Source organism: Notothenia coriiceps, unplaced genomic scaffold (assembly GCF_000735185.1).
Source record: "Notothenia coriiceps isolate Sejong01 unplaced genomic scaffold, NC01 NC01_scaffold00005579, whole genome shotgun sequence".
NCBI classification, from domain to species: Eukaryota; Metazoa; Chordata; class Actinopteri; order Perciformes; family Nototheniidae; genus Notothenia; species Notothenia coriiceps.
In genome coordinates, this window is record NW_011338280.1 from 128,030 (window position 1) to 150,515 (window position 22,486).

Here is a 22,486-nt window from a genome sequence, read left to right on the forward strand (position 1 = left end):
AGTATTTGCTTCACGTAAGTCAAACCATTGTAAGTGCACCATGTCTAACATTGTAGGTGCATATTTAGATACAGACCAGATGTTCACAGCCTCAGGCAACATCAGCCTTTTTTATGTCTAAAAAAGAGGTCCTAATTAGCCAAAACAAATTAAATGAGACTATATTGTGTTTTTGACTGCTGCAAAACATAGCTAGTTAACTCGCAAGTGTACCACCGAGCAAAACATGAATCAATTCAACCCCATTCTTCCTGTGCAGCTCTATACTTTGCTAAAGACTTGCTGTGTAGAAGTTCAAGTTAAATATCATCTCAGCTCATCTATCTGCACCATTTGCTGCTGTAACACTGCCTGAAAAAGGATTTCTTATTCTGATTATAGAATATATAATACCAGGTGTTTTAGAGGTGGATACTTCAAAAACTCACTAAACTATTTTTAAACACCCTATGTGACTTGTTGGTATGGAGTACATTTTAATTTCTTTATGATTGTTGAGGAGACACACAATAACAGAGGGGATGATGGAAAGCGTGATTATTGTTTCAGAATTATCATTCTGGGAATACAAACAAATTTACACATTTCTACTAATTAAACCACTAATCTATTTAAAAAAATAGATCTATGTATTATTAACTTGTTATTAAATCATTATTTCATGTGGGTATAGGATATACATTGGTTTCGGTTGTGCAGATTTTGGGAGCAGTTTAATAAAACAAAGAAAAAACTGAAGATTTTCTTTTTATTGCAAAATGATTTTTATTACATTCTTAAATCCACATATATCACCATTGTGCAATAGCACTTTACTGTGTTAAAAGCTCTTTTGCTTTATATCCATAACATGTACATTATTTCTTATTAAAATCTATATTGATTTAATAATAATAATCTTAAAATAGAGTGAACATATAAACAGAAGGATCATGACAAATGAGAAACCTTTTAGGGAGTCATCTTTAAAAACGCTCTTTTAAAAAAATAGAATTACATCTCTCCAAGACAAAAAGGACACTAAACTGAGGAGAAAAACCGGACACATAGGGATACAAATTATGAAACAAAAAATCACAACAAAACCAACACAAGATTCAGAGATTATAGTCCATCTTTTAACACTTTTTTTTTTATATAATTACTTTTTTAAATATCCTATTTCACTCAAAAAAAGTCTTGCAATAATGATGTCAAACAAAGGGTAACATCTTTGATACTTCTGAAATCAAACATTCACAAGAACATGAACTGTACACAGTGATCAAGGTGTTAAGGTCTTCTACGTTGGTGAAAGGTGTCCTGCTAGCTAAACACTGCAGGACAGAGAGCCCAGCTATCTCCCTGAGTAACTCCAAACGGAAATGTAAGCGCTGATTTTCAGTGCTGCCCCCTGGACAGCTTTTAGTCCTGCAAAAACTATCAAATATACTGAATCAGCATAGTCTCACATTCTTTACACAGAAAGTATTGCACTCTGTTACAATCTGTAAGCCTCATCGTAGTATTTGGTACATTTTAAGGTAAATAACATCTGTCATGCTGCGAGGTTTACTGTGCTGGAGTGCTTCTAAAAAAGAAACTGTCTGTAATACATGGCAACATGCCAGTGTCTAACGTACCCAGAAAAGGGTAATACCTCTTCACAAAGTATGGCGCATAGCACTGTTCCAGCAGTGCAAAGCAAACAGGCTGACATCAAACAGAGCTAGACATCCAACAACATGTGATTGTCTTAAAATGCTTACAGCAACGATTACAAATGTCTTTCTGTGGCAGCTTCTTTAGGACACTGGTAGAATAAAGCTTGTCTTTGTAGAAAGGTTTCATCTGGACACACCCTCGAGTCCCCAGATACTTTCCTTCAGATAGATCCGTATCTAAGTAGGGCTTCCTGTAACTTAAGGCAAGTCCTACTCTCAAATGACAGAAAAACAAACGACAGAATGGATGTCCAGAGTTTAACTAGATCCAGCAGTTCAGTTTGCATTTTGTTTTAAGAGCAAACAAAATTATATTTTAGGATATTTAACCATCAATGGCTTTCAAATGTTCTCTTTTTGATGCAGAAATACTAACTCAGGGGGGTAGCTGACGGCTCTGTCAACCCTTTGCTGTGCCATGTAGTGTTTGAAGAGGGTGAGGTAGTAAGGGAGTAGGGAAAAAGGGAACAGAGGATCTAATTCTCTTATAAGAACACCTTGGTTTAAACCCGAATCAGTGAGAGTTGTTGCAGACATTAACTAATGTCTAAAAAGATTAAATAACACCATCACCCACATGTCCACTCTCCATTATATCCCGTCATCCAACCATATAGGTAGATGTCACATTTCAACATCAAACATTCCGTACATTCTCTTTCTTTGCTCCGAAAGTCTTTGAATCTGCTGGTTAAGACGGTGGCAGAAAAAAAAAGTGATCCGAGGTGCGAACAGTTCCAGATGCTCCTCCATGAGAGCACTAACCCCACAGTTGTCAGCTGGCCAGCACCTTGTTCATCCAGCTTATCTAGTGGGAGTGCGTATCTAGCATTTCTGACTGGTTTCACATAAGTTTCACAGATGGCAGCATGAGTGCGAGCTCGTAAAATCTTGTGCCAAGAGTTTGTTTTGGTTTCTAAATAGGTCTCTTACTGTAAGTGCTAATTACCAATTAGACAACAATCTTTCCATCCCATGAACCCAAGGTTTGGGCAGACAGTATAGAGACCTGAACACAAGAATATTCCTCTGCTTCTCACTTGGACTGCACTTAAATTGAATGAGGTTTTATATATTACTTATTTATAAAAAGGAGCTTACTTTTAAATACCTCTGAGTGGCATTTTAACTGGGAAAAGGTATTGAGGCTGAGGTCACCGATTGCAAAAGAAAAACCTACTTACATCAGCGTCTGTGAGTTATAGTAAAAATACCTACAAAGATAAGTGCTTTGTGCTGTGTGAAAGCGTTTGTAGGTACCCTTGGTTCACACATAAAAAAAAAAAAAACTATGTTAGTTTGATCGTGGTCCCTTTAAACAGTTTGCTCAATACAAAACTGCAAAATATGGGCGATACCAACAAATATATACTGTTATTAGACTGAGAACTGCAGACCTCCACAAAGTGGACGAGGATTTAAAGTATTTACATTCTATATCGAGCCTAGGGCGGTAAAGGGAAAAGGCTGTACATTCAACAATAGCTTACAGGAACTGTGAGAATAGTGAAAGTCAAATTCAGCTTGATGAGATCTTTAAGGTTGTCTCATAGAAAAATATTTTTGAGTATACAAATAATGTAGGCTACTCTTCGATAAGTTCCTTTAAAAAAAGAGGTGCCCAGCCGCAGTTCCTTCAGTGTTAGGTTGAAGCTGAATGGACCGGACGCAGGGCAGATCGAGCTACTCCACACAGTTTGGGAGCTCTTAGGTGAGAGGAGTGTGTCTTAAAGTGTAGCGTGCATGATTGTCAATAAGCTGCTGCTTGGTTTTGCCTCAGCTGGTTGCCACATTTTTATCTCCCCTTCCCTACACCTCAGTGTCTTAATTTAAATCCCGCTATTTTTAGCTAAACAGTATTAGCCCTCTGTGGAGTCTGGGAAGGTGATTTCACTGCCAAAAACCTCCCTGTACAGAGGAGGGAAGGTGTACGCTGTCTCGGGGTGGACCAGACGGAAAAACTCCAGTTTGTCGATGTGAAGGTTGCAAATGGACTTCAGAATGGGTAGCTTAGACACCATCTAAAAAGGGAAATACAGAGAAGCAGAAGTTAAAAGAAGAAATAAACACAAGTTAATGTTGTATTAATAGGTGAATATTACATTTTGTCACCAAACTAGCCCAGTAACGCAGCAGGATTTATACCTTAGCTAGTTTCTGTTCTGTTGCTCCCTCTTTCTGTAGGCAGCCCTGCAGAGCCACGTACACTTTCTCCTGCAACTTCTGTATCTTCTGAACATCCGTCAGCCAGGGGCGGTCTGAGGGAAATAAGAGTGACAAGATTGTTTTATTAGTGTCGTCATGTTGACATTGTCAATTTGAAGCTGCACCTTGTGAGGTTCATGCTCGTTGTGACGGGCACATTAGATTTTGACTGCTTATACTTTACATAACTGGATCATTTCTTAAAATCACATTTTAACTTTTAGATGGATTTCGCTCAGGGCGGCTTCACAACACAAAGAAAATGAATTAGTTTAACGATATTTTATAATAACTTTGTGAAAGTTACACTAACATTGCATGGTGCAGATGTCAGCAGACACTCTTAAGCGCCAAGTGGTTTCAGCTCTGTCTGAGCTGATTTTCATACTCTATTTGTAATGAACTGGCTTCAAAGGAGGAATGTAAAAAATGTATGTTATGCTAGAGAAAATGACCATCAGTAAAGTCAATTATACACGCTTGGCAGATTTTGCATGCTCAATTGTGGGTACAATAAGTTAGGGAGTTTCTCACAGGCACTTATTTAATATCATATCCGTGAGTGTCACCATGGGTGCAGCATAGCTGAAGTAGGTGTGTTAAGATTTTTGTAAAATATTAAAGTACATTGAATTCTTTGACAGCAAAACAAGCAAACACATGTCTGCTCCTTTAGCAGTATGATGTATGGGTATGTTCACAGGCTGAATTGGTGAAGATTTTTTGTGATGTGAATTGTGAAGATACTTTTATTTTGCAGCTTATATGGATGGATTTTGCGATCTAAACAAACAGGCAGTATTAACAGAATAGGTTGAAACTGTCTTAATAACAGTATCCTGACTAAGCTACTAGCACAGATTGGTTGGAAATGAAGTAAAATGTGTCCCTAAGGTCTTTCTAATAAATGAAATGCATAATTATCCTGTCATTTTTCAAACATAAATATTTAGTGGTTAGTAGTGACAGTATTATAGTAGATGAATCAATTTGAACGTGTAGGATTGATGTTATGTCATCTTTAGAGAGGTCACCTTCAGTTAGACTAATATGAGAGACTAATAGTCTGTAGCTCTTAAACACACAACTCACATAATCTAATTACTTGTAATAAGCCCTACTGATGTCGTCCATTGGCGTCAAAAAACTGATTAAGCTGTTGTGCGTCAAACTTGTGCAGCGCCGGTAAACCCTTCTGTTGACTGTCTACATAACAGAGCTATTAATGTACCGAATGTTTGACATACAGTTGGGCTGTACCCGAATATCCGAATATTCGTTCGTTGGAGTACAATTCGGGTTTCAATTTCGTTATTCGGATATTCGTTTTTTTTTTATTTCTTGAAATCTCCAATATCGCCGTAAGAGCTTGTGCCTCTTCGTGGGTTGCTAACACTTAACCATAAACTTTATCGTTTACTTTCTCCGTCTTTATATGTAGATATGACTTTTCTCCGTTAATCTCCGGCACGTTGTTTCCATAGCAACAACAACTTGCTGTCAACAGTGCTAACTCTCCTTCAAAATAAAAGCATGTCGATACAAAATAGGAAGCCAAGCCAAATTACACAAAAAATGGTATTCGGGACAGCCTTAACATACAGTGAGAGTTTATTAGTATAAGTGTAAATACTACAGTGATCACAAACATAGTGAATTAAATCAAACGGATCTTACCTGGAGAGAGCAGCACAGCAGCGCTGAAGAGAGCCATCTCTTCCTCTGACATCTGAACACGACTCAGGGTTTTAGCTAGGTCGAAAACTGAATTCACAAGGTCGTCACAGCCTGGAGGGAGAGAGCGGGAGAACAAGAAAGTCATCATCAGAACAGAAACTACTGACTGGGATGATTTTTTTAAAACAGATGAAACACACAAAAAAGTTGCAATTGGAAGTGTTCACTCACCAAGAGCTTTGAAGAGATGTGCAGTGGCAAACTTTCCATCAAACAGCATAGTGTTGTTGATGGGGTTATAGGCCCGACACATGCGGATCAGAAGAACGTCCATGCAGCCTGCGGATACACAAAAGAAAAAGAAAGATTAATGCCTGTTTTTAAATGCCTTTTTAATAATGTATTAATGCTGTATTTGTTCTTAAATGTCTTTTGCTTTTAATCTGTAAAGCACTTTGAATCGCCACGTGCTGAAAAGTGCTATATAAATAAAATTGCCTTGCCTTGCCATATACAGTATATATCTGAATAGTTGCCATACAAGGGAAAGAAGCAATATGAGCCTCCACACTCGCACTTAAAGGATCTAATTAGGTTGTGTTCAGCAGCAACACTGACAAGAAGTCAGTGGCTGTAATCTTTATAAATAGTACCCTGAGGAAATGAAAGTTAAAAAATACAAATAAATTAAAAAGGAACAGTGAAATATATCCCCACTCTAAGGAGTTCTCTTTTTCACCCCGGTTAAATGTAGGCGTGTAGAGAAAAATATGCAAAATGTAATTAGGAAAAATACATTAAATGATAACAGAGAGTTCTTTTCAATATTCAGCGCTTGGAAAAGACATGAACACTGACACAATTAATTACTAGCATTGTTGCAAGTTGTAAGAAGAAGGCTTTGTACTTTTTTTAATAAATGTTTCTAGGATTAAATAAACAAAAACATTATTTTCACCTGTACAACAAAGGGTGTGGTTAACATCAACAGTACATAACTGAGTCACAGGTACATTCATGATCACTGTTGATTGAGTGTTGTTGTGGATTTGAAATATGTGCAGTGATGATACTTTGAAGAATGTGTTCCCGTATGAATGTATTTATCAGTTCTTGATGATCAACATAACAATCTTGTAAACCGTCTCCGCCCTGCATCGTGGTTTGGCAGATCACTCATGGGTAGGGAAGGTTACCGAGAACCGGTACTAAGTCAATACCGGTACCTGATTGGACGGTATCGGTATACCGTTAAGCCGCTGGACAAACGGTGCTGCTATCGGTAGATCTGTTACGTCTACTTCCTTAGTTTAACTTTAAACCATTCTGGTTGGTTGGGAACCCTCATCCTATGTGATGTATCCGGTTTGAGACCCCTCTGATTGGCCACTGTAAATGCCACTCCTCATCTCTCTCAACAGCGCTCTTATTATTGTTGTGAGACTCCCGCAGGCATGGCGGATAGAGCGAAGCGATCGAAGGTCTGGATGCACTTTAAAAAAATGTAGTGGCGATAGTGCAAGGTGCAATCTATGTACTCAATTAGTTGCTTGTAAAGGGGGTGACACAAGCAACTTAATGAAGCATTTGCAAACGAGACACTCATTGAATCTTAAACGGTGCTAGCGATACTGCTAGTGCTACTAGTGCTAATAGTGCTAGCGGGCTTCAGCCGCGCCGTGTGTAAATGTGACCTGAGCGAAGGCTCGCAGGCAGGCAGGCTGGGTGCAGTCTTGCAGGCACATCGCCTTGTTTTTTTTTAGTTTATTAACACCAAATTATTGAAAAGTATCGATAAGAGTATCGAAAAATACCGATACCGATAAGCAGTACCGGTACCGGTATTGATAAAATCCTAACGATACCCATCCCTACGAGTCATGGGTGTGGAGCCCCTTTGAAGTATTGACAACCTTACTGATACATTTAATTAAGTCTTATGAACACCTTTCTGAGAAAACCTTGGTGTACGTGCTGCTTCCTCATTAAATGTCTCCATCTTGGTTGTCGACTAAAAATACAAACTTCCATTTAACGTTTCCAACACCTGAAGAAATATATCACACAAAGCCCTCTCTTGAATTAGGAGTTCATAAGGTGCTTTGATCTGAGGCGGCTCGCAGCGTGACTAAAACAAGGCCAGCCATTCTTTAGAGGCCCTTTTTCAAGTCATTCTGCTTGCATGTGATTTTTGAACTTGGTGGACTGAGAAGAGGATAATGTACTGTTCATATGAAAATGGCTCTCTTTGCTGCAGCTAAAAGTTAGTAAAGTAATATCAATCAATAAATACTCTGTCCTTAGGGAGGACATGTTATGCTTATTCTTAAGTTCATATTTGTATTTTGTGCTTCCAGTCTTTGCAGACCACTTACATGAATGTGTGTGTATAGGTTAAAAAAGAGAATTCATAACGCATAATACACACGTACAGTTTTTTGTAAAGCTCCAGTGTGTATGCTGGTGTCCTGCACTGACCTGCTTTGAGGAGGATGATCTGATCGTTCTGACACAGGTCCAGGAAGCCAGAGATACGCTTGGCAAACTCCACCACGTACTGGATTGCATTGGTGATGTGAACGGCACATTGTTGCCACATCATCTCAGCTGACTGGCAGAGACAGACAAAGGATCTTTTATTAGAATTGCAATCCATGAGGTCATCATTCAAGTTGTATCTCATTGTTCTCTGTTGAATTTGTGCTTATCTAGACTCGGCTTGAGCGATTTCAAAAAATGCGTCCTGACCTAGTAACCTTTGATAATGTTTCCTGCATATCCTAAAACCTTGACTAGGGATACAAAATGCAGAGAAGGAGATTTGCAATAAACATATTTTGATTTACAAACACCACTGTAAGAATAAACAATGGAGATAAGAAGGGACACTTTAGTTTGTTTCCGAGAACTTCTTCTAGAAGCTTTTTTGCGTAAGGTTAAAAAACATAAACACATTCCTCCGTGAACTGGACGAGACCACAACACAGTATGAACATGTCAATTATACTGACATGAAATAATCATTTATGTGTACTTTATATATGGTCTTTACTCGGGCGGCTTGATTTGGAAAAAATTAAATAACTTATTGCAATTGTCAGATGATGTTTACATGTGATATACTGGACATGTGATATGCTGTACTTGCAATACAATCATTTGCCTTGTTTTTTTTACTGCTGCAACGCAAACATTTCACAAATTGGGATCAATAAAGTACTTATCTATCTATGTGTCGTACACACCTTGGTCTGGAATGAACGGGTCTCCTCGGGGCTATACAGGGTCCACGCCATTCTCTTCAGCTCCTCTGTGCTGTAATGGCTCGTCTCAACGTGGGACTTCAGGACACTCTGAGTGATACGCTCTGAACAGAGGGAACGCTTTTCAATGAGATTCATGTTGTTTTTAACACTAAAGTAGCCATTATACATATTTTATACTGACCTATCTCGAGCATGGAGCAGCCCTCAGGCAGCGGGTTGAGGATAGCATGAGAGAAGAGTCCAGAGTCGTGCAGCAGCTGGTACTCATGCTTGATGCTGTGGTTGCCTTCTGCAAAGTCCAGGCTGGTCTGTTCTGGTGAACTCTGAGAGGAGGAGCTGCTGCCTGCGCTGCCGCCCAGCATGTCCAGGTTACAGTACTCTCTCCCCGCTTCCTCCGGGGTCAGCGGCAGGTCGAAGAGCAGGCCTTCTTGCAGCATAGTAATGTCGTCCAGGTCGCTGAGCGTGGTGCTGGAGCCTCTTCTGTAGGTGCGGCTGTGGTCGGCCATGTCGGTATTCTCCACGCGGACTCCGAGTCCCGCACACTCCTGGGACTGCTGGTGCTTCTGGACCTCTGCGTACAGGCTGTCACGCTGCTTTTTGGACATCCGGCCAAACTTGACCGCTGCAGGATGCAAAAACAAATATTAAACAGGAAAGAACGCTCTAGTTCAGGGGTGTCCAAACTACGGCCCGCGGACCATTTTGAAATCGGCCCCCAGCAAATTCAAAAGGTATAATGGAATATGGCCCACAAATGAAACTTGTGCTTCTCTTATATTGTACTTCTTAACTATAAATGTACAAATATATTACACAGTAGTATTCATGTATTAATAAGACCACTTTTCAAACTAATTCAGTCAATTAAAGTTGGAAACATTTACAACAAGTTTGAAATACACCCTTCCTATTTCTGATTATTATAATCAATCTGAGGCTTCTGTTTTAAGGGATGAGCTGCCAACACTCACAAGCATCATTTACCTACATTTGATTGATTTTTCTAACTTATAACTGAACTTATGAGGCAATATACCTCTAGAGAGTGGCCCAGCCCTTGGAATAGTTTTCTGTATGTGGCCCTCGGGGAAAGAAGTTTGGACACCCCTGGTCAAGGTTAAATAAGGATTGCCTGATGCATTCAAACAGTGGGAGGTGGAAACCGAGTTAATTAATATAGATTGAGCTGCTGGACTCACCATCACGGCTCATGCCCAGAGCGAGACACTTCTGCAGCCTGCAGTGTTGACAGCGGTTACGGTTGGTCCTGTCAATTAAACAGTTCCTCTGTCGCGAGCAGGAGTACATCGCATTGTTCTGCTGGCTGCGGCGGAAAAAACCCTACGGACACAAAATGTCAATAAAATGTAAACAATGTGATTATCTGAATGCTTGTAAACAATGTTTTGAGTCATTCAAATGTTGATAACAACATCCCAAAGCTGCTAGTTTTGACCAGTGTAATTATCAACTGATGTTTATCTCACCTTGCAGCCTTCACAGGTGATGACACCATAGTGAATCCCGGATGATTTGTCCCCACAGATTTTACACGGTATTACCTCTATTTGAGCTGGAGAGGAAAAGAGAATGAAGCAATACAAATCAGTTAAATAGTAGAAATGAGCTCTAAGAACGGTTTTAAGCTGGATTAGTTAACTGGAAATTATGAAATGGTTTTATTTACAGTGATTGCATAATGGGAGTCATTTCATTGTGTTTATTTTGGCGAACTACAGTTATTGTCAATTTAATGACTCCTTCCTTCATATCAAATCTAGTGGTCAGCCCATAATAAATCATACTAAATACTCAAAAGTAACTCAAACAACAGAACCACCAACTTGCATGCAACATTTCTTCCAGGTGGAAGTTAGACTGACATTATTTATTCTCTTGCCTAGATGACATTCATTTTACAGAATTGTAAGGAAACAGTGTGAAATCCACAGTGGATCCCATGACAGACAGAGTGTACTGCGTATGTATTGTACGCCTTGACTTCATGGTGGAAGCCTGAGCCTTCTTATTGAGTAACCGTCTGTTCTTTTCATGATGTTGTTTATCTAAGTAACTGGGCCTCCTCAAGCCCAGAATAGCAGGTCAATTGCATTAGCTGAGGCCCTGGGTTATAAAGTTTCACAGCTCTCTCTCTTTGTTACTCCTCCAGGGTGTACAAAACGTATGCAGGTTAACAAAGACATATACTGCTGTGCAGAACCCTACAATCGTAACTCACAAGCAACTGCTACTCGTGGTTACTGCGTGGACCGTGTGCCCCATTTGATTTTGCTCGCAGGGGGTGCAGAACAATCCTGTAACCACTTGTGTTGAGTCGCAAGAGGGTGTTAAGTAAACTGTAATTGCAGAAAACGACTTCAATTGGCCATCATAGCTCTCCAGTAATTGCAGTTTTCTAGAGGCTCTTTGATGAACTACTCAACCAATCAAAAGAGTCACTGTATCGAGAGATATGAGTCACAGCAAAGCAGGGTGACATTACCCTAAAGATCTCTCTGTGCGGTGCAGATGACCTATTGACTGTTTCTGCTACCGGTCAGTGCAATGCTACTGAGGGATATCAATAAACAAAAGGCAATGGAAAATAAATCCCTTTCAACCCCTCTCTTTATCCCTCTCCCTCGAGAGCCTCCCCCCTTCAGCCGGTTATGCAACCGTTGTCTGGTTGCATTCCACGAACACACTCATTCAAAGGTGGTTGTCTTGGCAACAGTGTGACGACCCTTCCTCTCCCTCCTGCGCTGCCATTGGCCGCTGAGAGAGCAGATAGGCCTGGGATTGGCCGCCTCGCCTGTCACTCAGCTGAGCTGCACCGTCAGGCCCGGGGAGACAGAGCTGCTCCACTGACACAGTTTCTCATTCAGAAGGGAGGGCGGCGCTAGTGGGGGCAGCCTCACAGTCTGTTTATTTAGTGGTAACGCTATTTTAAATTAAGGGATAGTGGACGGAAATCAATGTGATAACCAAAACTTGGATTCATAATAACACAGCTCCGAATCTTGTGCAACATCTGGAAATATCTAGTATACAGTAAGCTGCAGCAGGGGCAACAGACGCAGCTAATAGTAGCTCTGAACTGGTTTCAGCATGTTAAGTATTTGAGTGAAATTTCAGCTGTGTTTGAGATGGAACACGAGTCTATTTTTACTCTTCTGCAGAGTGCTGCCCAGTGATTCCTCCTGCCGTTCTGGCCTGTTGGCAAATACATGTTGCACAAATCACAGCGAAGCACTAAAGTGTAAATTGCTTAGTGTAAACAACAGTGTGTAGAGCACTGTATGGGATTAAGATATGAGAGTTTTCTCCGACTGCTTAAACACTTTGTGAACATTTATTTAATTTGATTGTTATGTTGCAGGCCTGAACATCAGTTTCTTTATTCTCTTCGGATTTAAATCGCCACATTTTCTTTAATCTGGGCACTAAGAAAGTGTCATTATACAAATAAAAATAAAAGCTTATTTATGATGTTCAAATTATACTAGCATTCATCAAAGGCTACATGTTTAAACACAAACACATCTTTATTTTAGATAATATTGTAAAGATAGTTGAACCTTTTGAATTATATACTTAAACAAAATGTCAATACAATTGTAAATGACAAAATGCACTATGCAATAGAAAGTAAAGGAACAAGAGGTACAGTATGAGTGCACACCACAGGACATCATGCATCAATCTTAAATGAAACCCTTGATAATGTGTTTTTAAGCGCTGGAGAAAACTGAAGATTAATTAATTAAATGTGATTATAAGTGACCAATTATTTACTTTAATTTGCCTGTGATACCGTCAAATTATGTAATAAGAATAATTACTTTCTGATTTCTTGAGGAAGAGAATATTAAATTGCATTTGCATTGCATCTGTGGGTATTGTCCAAAGTATTCATTGTTACATGTCTAATATATGTAATGTAAAGCGCTTTGAGCATCTGGAAAAGTGCTAAAATAAATGTAATTAATTATGATTATTTGCACCTGCACACATACTAAGAAGATGCAGCTGTATGTTTATATCATATGTTTCTAAAAAATAAACATATGATATAAAATATGCATGCCTTTTGATCTAGGCCAGGGGTGTCAAACTTAAATACACAGTGGGCCAAAATTAAAAATATGTACTAGTGGAGGGCCGGACCGGTTCAATGTTTATTGAAAAACGTATTGAAATGAACTTATTGCACATATTAAACCTGGAACTAACAAAGCTTAAATTATTGCCCATAAAAACAATATTAAACATTAAATAATCAGTTGCATTCATTTCTTATGGCTCTATCTGAAGAGTAATTTCTTATGGCTCTATCTGCAGCTTTTCCCGAGTCATTTGTTATGATTACATTTTTCCACAGGCCAACAGCAGCTTCAAAAAAACATTTCCCTCAAAGAAAAAACAAGTGCAGAAGGAAACATCCATTGAAACTCAGTGTGCTGCTCTGTGATGCTAGTTCAGGCCAGATACTTGGCATCTAATCTTGGGTGCAAGTTCATCAATGTTTGGGGTGAGGCTCTGGGGCCTCATTTATAAAGCGATATACGCTCAAAAAATGGCGTACGCCAGTCTCTACGCAATGTTTGCGATTTATAAAATACTAACTTGACGGGAAAACGTGCGGTCCTCCACGCAAACTCTAACCCATGCGTACGCACTAAGCACAAACGGGAGAGACGAGAAACTGCGACACCGTTGGCAGAAGGAAGAATGGAGAGAAATATGTGGAAATAATACCCTAAATAAAATGTTCTCATTTTCCTTCTGCCAACGGTGTCGCAGTTTCTCGTCTCTCCCGTTTGTGCTTANTACCATATGTGTTCGGGGGCCGTCTCTTACCAATGACGTCACGCATTGTACGCATTGTGATTCGCTGTACGGCAATTTACCCAGGGCAGAGCCCTAGAAAGATAAGAGTTACGACACTCTTTCGCCGCGTTCACACCACAGTACTTTTCCCACTTTAGTTCCCACTTTAGTTCCGAAATGTCGCGTTCACACCAAAAAGAGCCGGAACTAAAATTAGTTCATGAGAACCTTTTTACCCCCTTTTCCGTCCCTGCTAGAGAGCAGGGACTCTCATGCGGCTCTCTTGTGAGAAAAGAGCTATATTTCTGATTAGCTGGGCGGATTGCAAACCACGCCCCGTAAAACAAAAAAAAAGTGTTGTGAAGCCACCATTTTATTATCCTCGCATTAGCATTATTAGCATTGGCATTAGCCCAGCGCAGAAACGCAGAGAGACTAATTTATGGCAACACAAATAAAACATGGGAGCGGTGGAGATGAGGAGGTGTCGGCGTTCTGGCGATTTACTCGGAAGCCAGTACCCGACCCCAGGGATTTATTCCGGTGTGAACGCGATCTGTATTTAGTTCATCAGAACTAAAGAGTTCTGAACTAAGTATTCATGAACCTTTGTGGGAAAAGTACTGCGGTGTGAGAGCGCCTCTTGGGTAAGACATTACCCAAAATTGCTCCCAAAAACATGTCTGTGGTATAGTAAGTCGCTTTGTTTAAAAGCAAATGTAATCTCTTTGTTGTTGTTTTGCATTTTATTGTGGATGTCTTGGCCCTCTGTGTCTCTCTGTAGTTGTTTCATTGCCTTTCTTACTAAAACTGTAACTCAACAGTCAACTCATACAGAGGTCCTGCTACTAAAATGCTTGTTCAGACATGTGCTGACTTTACAAGATGTTGAGAGTTTTTCTTGTGTAACATATTACATTTCTCATTCATATGCAGTGCAAAAATGAATGAGATGACATCGCTATAAGCACATGTTGCAACCATAGAATGAGGACAGGATTTGCACTTAATTAGCGATGAAGGGAAGGGTGGGAAAAATAACAACAGATGGGAAGAATCAGATATGAGGTAATGAACACTCAGGCCACGCAGAGAGAAACCAAAAGAATGCCTTTGGATCTATGCAGCTGACTAGTTCAATTAAAACGGTGGAAGTGAAAGGATTTGCGTTTAAATGTCAAAACACTGATTTGACCATATTTTCACCTTTTAGTGAATTCATGAACTCATCTGAGCCCGCAGCAGTCATATCATCATGAGAAGGTCATTATTCCAGCTATCCTCGGTCTAGATCCGTGCTTATTTAATATTCCTGTAATACTCGTTTTTTTACCTCAGACATAATCTCTTAGGGTCCCTGTATTATCTATTATGCTGTCTAAATTGGTGCTTATTCCTCTATCCTTTTATCAAACCCCTGTCACAACTCTGCAAATGCCTGTAGTCTCTTCCCCCTGTCACGACTGTCAGATGCGATATTTTCTAGATGGAGGCAGAGCACTATTGACAGACAACAGGACAAACAGTGTGTGCGGAAGCAGCACGGACAGATCCACCATGGTAAATGTCACCTTTAATTGGATCGTTTGGATATCGCCCGTTAAGACCAAATAAACAGCGTGACTCCAGATGACAGGATGTGAAGCTAATGTGCACCTGAGGGTAATACATTCTGCCACCTCTAGTATCAACAGCTGCTGATGGAGGACACATACCAAATCAAAAGTGAGCTGAAGGGCACGCAAGCCCTTCTTCTTGTCTGTTTGTTTTGCTCATTAGCTTGTGTTGCTAGTGCATGTCACATGTAGTTCAACTTGACAGGAACAAAACAACAACATTGATGAGGTTTAAGGTGATCAACAGGGTACTGAAACAGCAGCATTAGTGCAGTTTCAGTTCAAAGGTTATTCTCATCGAGAGCATTTGTCAACAAAACCACTTCAGCAAAAGCAACAGAGCTTATCTATCACCGCAGTTTTTAGCAATGCTACACAGCTTGGCTCTATGCATGAGAATGTCTGTTTGTCAGTTAACACTCGTTCCAGACTGAAATATTTCATTGCGATTACATTTTTAGCGAACACAAATGGTTCTACTCCGGTGATCTCCAGACGTTTCCTCAGGATTCACCATGAGGTTGACATACGGTATTTTAGTGACATTTTCCCCCAAACCACTGCATGGATAGAGTGGTGCAGGAATGAGTCCTTAAACCCGGAAAGTACGTAGCATTTTAACCCTTCCGGTTCCCTTGTCTTGTTTTGTGAAAGTGTTTGCGGTTAGACGCCTGAAATAAGGTCTGTGGTAAACACGAGTGTAAGAGATGTTCACGTTTTGTCCCACAAGATAACATATGTGCATAATTACCCCATGAATGTCCAAAGCTTCTGTCATGAATACGGCATCATCCAAAGACACAAGTTGGATGTGTGACAACTGTACATCTCCATCTGCTAGTGTAATTATGTCATACATTTGCAAGCTAAAGCTAAATGGTCCTATTGGAAATATTATGTTGTCAACTGCCCCTATACAGTAAAGGTGAAGAATGGCCTCTAAAGCTTGTGTTTGACAAATTGTGACTTCAGTCTGGAAATATTTGTACTTCAAGAACACAATTTAAGTCAAACACAAGTCAGGCCACCTTCAGGTTGCAGAGGAGAAGGAAATGCTAAGTGACAAATTCTAACCGGGTTAAAAAGGGAGAAACACGCTTAGTTTGGCACACTGACCTATTGATGTGAACCTGGTGCAGGTACAAACCAGATTACAGCCTGGTCAGAGGGGGACAGATTAGTGGGCATTTGAAAGGGGAGAAGGGAGAGGATTTAGCAGGATGAGGGAGAGGAGAGGAGAAAGGATTATGGAAGCCAGAGCCAGGATCCTATAATCCTCTCGATATACTGGGTTTTATGCGCCGTGGGGCAGAGGCCAGTATGCGCTATTAAATTGTCATTGCAGTTTGAAAATGCAGAAAACACTTCTGAATGAGTTATCACTTCCACCGACTTTGTAGTAGACGACGACATGTTTGATTCCTTTTTTAGTTTATATCTCTCTGGCCGCCTTTCTTAATCTGGAAAGCTGGTCGGGAGCTTCATGCGCCTCCTTCTTTCTATTCTCCCTGTTCTAATTTGAGTATCGCCATGGTTACGTAAGACTCGGTGTCAGGGGGTCAGTGACGTTGCAGGCGAACACCGGATGGATGTGTGGCTGCTACACAGCGACAGAGACACATAATATAACCCCAGAAAGATGGCTGATGAGGGTCAGGAAGGAAACCACCACACTGACCAAAACCCCCTTAATGGGAGGAAGAGGAAGTTTACAAGCAGAGAATATAATAATAAAGCAAAACACTTTTACAGCACCCTTTCCCAGCATTGTATTTTTAAACTGTGCATTCAGGTCAGGAAGAAGCAAACACATGCATATACACGTTGTTCACTTTTGATTTGAGAACCAACAGGCAGGACATATAGAAAATAAAAAGACTGTGTATATACATGTATATGTGCAAACAATAGAGGTATGACATAACGCATATATGCTGCTGAGAGACTGTATGTAAAGTATGAGCTTTGATTAATGTAATATAAAGTGGGAAAAGATAAAAAAACAGAGAGACGGGAGGGTGGGGGTGTGAACACTTTGTGGTGCTCCACTAACCCACTTACCATAATCTCTCTCTTCACCTAATTTCATAACTGCCTGAGTTACACGATACATTCGTCATCAGAGCAACGCTTGCAAATCAATCATTTTCCTCGGCATTGTATAAAGACCTTTGTTTGTGGCGAGCTTAGATTGTGGCATAGTTAGAGAGTGCTTCGGCTTTATTTCTTAAAAAAAACGTCAAAGGAAAGCTACAGGAGAATTAATGTATATACAGTACATACATTAATACATTCATACATACATTTTTTCAGTTATTGTTTTTAAACGTTCCCCCTCACTGCCTTCTAAGTTATATTTTCACCCTGTATTGCAACATTTCAGGAAATGGAAAACAAAACAAAACAACGCAGCATCCTGTGGTCACACTTAATTCCTCAGCTAAGATTAGTGTTTGTTAATCCTCTGATATAATGCGGAGTCCCACATTATGGCATCCAGTTAAAGGAAAACTGAGGACAGAAGCGCCTCTATAGCTAATTAATTACTATACTAAGTACAACCGAAAATTTACCATATATTATGGCTTTGGAGAATCACAATTTGTTTAATTTGTAGAGCAATGGTCTATAACTTTGATCCATGTTTCTGCACCACAGCAGCAAGTCTTTCTAACAAAATCAACATGTTCATGCTTCATATTTTCTATTGAATAGGACACGAATATGTGTGATTTAAGGAAAGCTAGGGAAACACAGGAGAAATTAGGAAATGTGTTACCAGTGCTGCTTAAAAAAATAACAACAGCTGTGTTTTTTGTGTTCATGCAACTAAATTGGTGTTAAAATACACATTTGACAGTGCTATGGTTCAAAATAATAGTCCAAGCCCGTTATATCATATTGCGTTTTTATTGCGAGGACCATTTTATACAATCATATATAGTCTACAATTTAGCTTTTACATTTTTCTAATTCATGTTTCCTACCTTCTATTTGGTTACTGACATTAAATTCCGTTTGCAACGAAGATCAGTTACCTGAAATCTCTGTTGATTTTATCTATAATCTAAAAAAAGCATCATATTTTCATTGGCGAATAATGGGGAAGAATTCAAGTTATCGTACATAACAGAATTACAGTCCTTGTCAAAATATGTGCGTTTGATAGGATACAAATCATTTATTGTCAGTTACAGTTTACTTCAGGAATTCATTCAGAATAGGAAAAACACTTCAAGCTAAACATTACAACCAATGAGGACATGTACCTCTTAAAAGTATAATCTGTAAAAAATATTCTGAAAAAGAACATGCACTATAAATGTTATCAAACAAATGCAAATATACTTTCAGAAAGGTTTAGTTGCACAATAAAAAAACATAAAATGCAATGCAAATTGAGAATAAATTAAAGTGCATGGTCCTAAACAAACCAAAAATCATCCCAGTTTACTCATTATAAAATGACCGTAAATCATGTATGCACTAATCAGTAAATTTTGAAATGTCTAGACCTACCTTCCTTTTTTTCCTCCATATTTTCTCCCCCCCATTAGCCTACATTGTAAACATTGTATATGTTGAAGACTATTGAACTAAAGTTATAACCCGTATGTTCACTTTTAAACACAAAAAGCTCGTGGAACTAACTCTTTATTTAATTGCCCAAAATGACACATTGAATGGTGCAGAAAAGAGTGCTTGAGTCGATAAAACATGAGACCCTGTATTTCCGATTATATGGCAACATTTCACATGCACTGTTCAGGATATGGCAGAGGTTATTAAACAGTTCCCACGCTGGTTGCCTGTCGGTCTGAACTGACACACTGCCACACTTTCCCACGCACGCTGGAACCTCCTTCGAAGGCGCGCGGAGGGTGGCGCGCCCGTCAGATCACGGGGCACGAGGCGGGCGGACCGCGGGTTGAGGATCATGTGTAGTCCACACGCCGAACCAGGGTTAGCAGTATTCAGCGAGCTGCAGAGCAAGAAGGAGCTGAGAGGAGAAGAGAAGAGGAGCTGCTGCTTTTCACCGTTTAACCACAGTAATATCGCTTAGTCTGCACGGAAGTGACTGACAGAGAATAGCTACTAAATACACACCGTTGCTTTTATTTATTTTAAGGTCGGTGCATGCAAAGAAAGGTTAGAAAATCCATATGAGGATTTGCTGTTGTGACAGTTTTCAGCTGCTCCGTTTTGGAGCAAATAAGTGCGCATCGCTGTGTTTCTGGGCTTCATTTCCACCTGGAGTTGTAGGACTTGAAGAGTTTGCGTAGACTTCACCGCCACCATGAGAGGTAAGTTTGTGGAAATGTGTTTTAATGTACTTTTTTTATCAGCTGGACACGTCTGGCGCTTTAATATAACTTTTTTGTTGCATTTAGCCTGATAAAAGCACTGCTTTGAGACTGAGTCCAAAGTGCGTAGGCTGCAGGCTCACGCTGGAATAAGCACTAGATTACATCACACAGGGAAATAATACAATATATCTCTAGGTTGTTTAAAAAAGTGTCAACATGAGAATCTTAAAAGTTATTGACACGATGTTTAAGCTTGATATGCACATGTTTAAAGCGTTTTATCCGTTTTTGCGTACATGAAGCACATATTCGCACAAGTGAAAACATTTGTTTATTGTATTTGTTGTTACCCTTCTACAGGTCGTGTGCATTATTTATTTGAAACTAAAGAAATGTGTTGAGTGTTGTTTTAGCACACTTTATTTCACTGGTGGTGACTCCAGTTATGTAAGAGAGTGAAGGAAGGGGGAGGGAGTGAGCGGAGTGATTCACAGGCTGTCAACCCGAGCGAAAATCTGTTGGCAGGGTTTGTTTACAGTTATTAAAGTAGTCCCCCTTTTCTAAGACGCTTCTCCCTTTTCTACATCCTTTATTTCATTATACTTTCATACAACTTGTGTAGGCTATGGTTAAACTATTTGTATTACAATTGTACTATTGACACGTTTTAATCATTAATGTACATGATGTTTACTTGTGAATAAAATCCCTTAAGGCGTGTTGTTTTACTGTTAAAGTTAGTTATCAGACAGGCAGCGTGTATTTGTTTTCAGCGTCAGCAGTATGGCGGCCAATGTTGAGAGTAGGAGGAGAAGGTGGAGGAGGACGAGAGAGAGAGAGAGAAAGGGAGAATATAAAGGAGGTGTTCCATTGACCTAGTTCTGTCATTGAGGATTACACGCATACACACACACACCCATATGGGGGAGTGCCATGCTGCGTCGTCATGTCTAATGTTGATCACTTCAATCAGTTATCCGATTGTTCCTCTTTAAAACATTGTAGGTATGCGAAGCAAGGTTACAACAGGTTACAGTGTTTTTTTGCAGTTGTGATGTCAAAGCCATGCACCGCTGCGACAAGCAGGATATGAGCACAGCATGCCATGAAGCACAGCAGGGTTCAGTTAAGCTCAGTTTCCTCTGAAGCTAAGGTTACTTACATCTACCAGAGTCTGTGTCGCTCTATTCAAGCACGGCATGTCACTCTGATTTTGTAGAAATTCCACATAACCCACAATGTCATCCTCTGTCTCCAATTTAATTTCCTTGAAGGAGAAAACAGAGTTTAACTTCACAAGCAACATGTTTGTGATTCACTTTTTATAACAGATAACACTTGCCTACGTGTTTATCTTAGAGTTTGCTTTACAAACACAAACAGGTTAGGTTGGTATGTTGCAACACGACTAGTCAAACTTCAATAAAGCACTTATGGATTTTATGCCTCAGTGGACGTGCAGAGCTGGCATGCCTTCATAACTCTGTTGGTGCTCACTTAGCCCTGGATCATAGTTATTGTAGGATAGCAGTAAAGTGTAAAAGGGTGATTTCTGCTCTCCCAAATGTGCTGCTGTGCTGAGCTCAGCCTCGAAGCACTATCTGCTGCAGCCTTGGGGAAGTTCACAGCGGGCTCCAGTATGTGTCAAGGTGCCCTTTCCCTCTGACAACTGCATGCTAACATTCGTAACCTCTTATCTAAAGCTTTAACTCTTCACGCTGCCTGCATGTATTTCCAAACAACATGTAAATTCATCTTAGGTCGCTGACTTTTACCGTAGTTTGACTACTAGATAGTATTTTGCAGCACAGTTACATAAAAACAATATTTTCTTTGCATTATCGTGAGTATTTTTATGTGGGCCGCCATATGTATTTTCAGAATGTGCATAAGGGATATTTTGACATCCAAACAGACATTAGGAGATTTGAATTCAAGGTGACAATGATTGCTGCAGTACAGTCCTACATTTGTTCCTGTGGTTTGGAGCAGCGTGCACAATGACATGCTCTGAAGGGAATTCCTCAGTTTGGTTTTACTTGTGCTGCAGAGGCCCACTTTGGTTTAGAGCTGAATAAACAGCACGACCAAGTGAAAGCCCTTCGCTGATCAATGGTGAGGGATTACAGGAGCAGAGTGTGTGTGAAGCCTGGTTTCTTGCCAGGCATAGTGTTGATTATACTGTAACAAAAGTGGGAAAAGGTGTAAGAACGTAGAATTGATTGATAGAAAGTCAACCAAGTAAATGTAATGTATTTTATTAAAAGGGGGAAAAACCATGGCCTAGATCACATGTGTCAAACTCAAGGCCCGGGGGCCAAATCAGGCCCTTGGTGGATTTAATTTCGGCCCGCAGGATCATTTCTAATTACTATTAGATCTGGCCCGTCTGTATATTGCACGCACACCTTCACTCCATCCTGAGGGTTTCCTCAGCTCAGGGGCCTCATGTATAACGCGGTGCGTAGGATTGACGTGGGAAGGTTGCTTACGTAGTAGAAATCCGAAAAATAGGTCCATAAATGTTCCGCCACTTGCCGTTTCACAAAACATTGCGTACCGGCGAGGAAAGTGCGTATGGCACTTCCTACGCCTGTTTTCCTTTTATAAATCACAACCGACTCGAAATGCGGTGCAGCTTTTGCGGGCTTCACGTAACGCCCATGTTTACAATAGTCAAAGAAACGCCCTTTCATTCATTCATTTTGACTGACTGCATGGAGAAGATCGCAGGAAATGACGACAGAACAGCTAAAAAAAACATCTCACATCGTGTCAGATTTTGGTTATTTTGGGGAGGTTGAGGTAAATCATATTGTCTGGTGGATGCAGTTTGAACCAGAGTAGCAGCATGGAGGTCGGATCGTCACCAAAATAAAAAA

General features: G+C 40.1%; 2 protein-coding genes across 2 annotated transcripts in view; one reads left to right on the top strand and one right to left on the bottom strand.

Moving 5' to 3' along the window:
* Positions 1 to 740: 740 nt before the first annotated feature.
* rorca (RAR-related orphan receptor C a) lies at positions 741 to 19,236 on the bottom strand. Its single transcript, XM_010768365.1, has 10 exons — positions 19,157 to 19,236; positions 10,339 to 10,480; positions 10,051 to 10,192; positions 9,033 to 9,473; positions 8,831 to 8,952; positions 8,064 to 8,196; positions 5,817 to 5,924; positions 5,586 to 5,696; positions 3,849 to 3,961; positions 741 to 3,724 (listed from the first exon to the last, which is right to left on the bottom strand). Exons 1-10 carry the CDS (start codon positions 19,234 to 19,236, stop codon positions 3,563 to 3,565), a joined length of 1,554 nt encoding a protein of 517 aa, XP_010766667.1. The 3' UTR covers positions 741 to 3,562.
* Positions 19,237 to 19,594: 358 nt separating this feature from the next.
* The window catches only part of LOC104943045 (ryanodine receptor 3-like), a 6,540-nt gene continuing 3,648 nt past the window's right edge, over positions 19,595 to 22,486 (top strand). Inside the window, exon 1 of the mRNA XM_010768366.1 lies at positions 19,595 to 19,601. Within this exon, the coding sequence (XP_010766668.1) occupies positions 19,595 to 19,601 (7 nt within the window). The remainder of the gene's footprint in view (positions 19,602 to 22,486) is intronic.

Bases quoted from the DNA above. Each gene is read 5' to 3' on its own strand.
- rorca (XM_010768365.1), bottom strand. From the start codon at position 19,236: ATGATCCTCAACCCGCGGTCCGCCCGCCTCGTGCCCCGTGATCTGACG. The intron at 3,962-5,585 runs GTAAGATCCGTT...TATTTCCCTCAG, and splicing joins TGCTGTGCTGCTCTCTCCAG to ACCGCCCCTGGCTGACGGAT. The intron at 3,725-3,848 runs GTATAAATCCTG...TTCCCTTTTTAG, and splicing joins CAGAACAGAAACTAGCTAAG to ATGGTGTCTAAGCTACCCAT.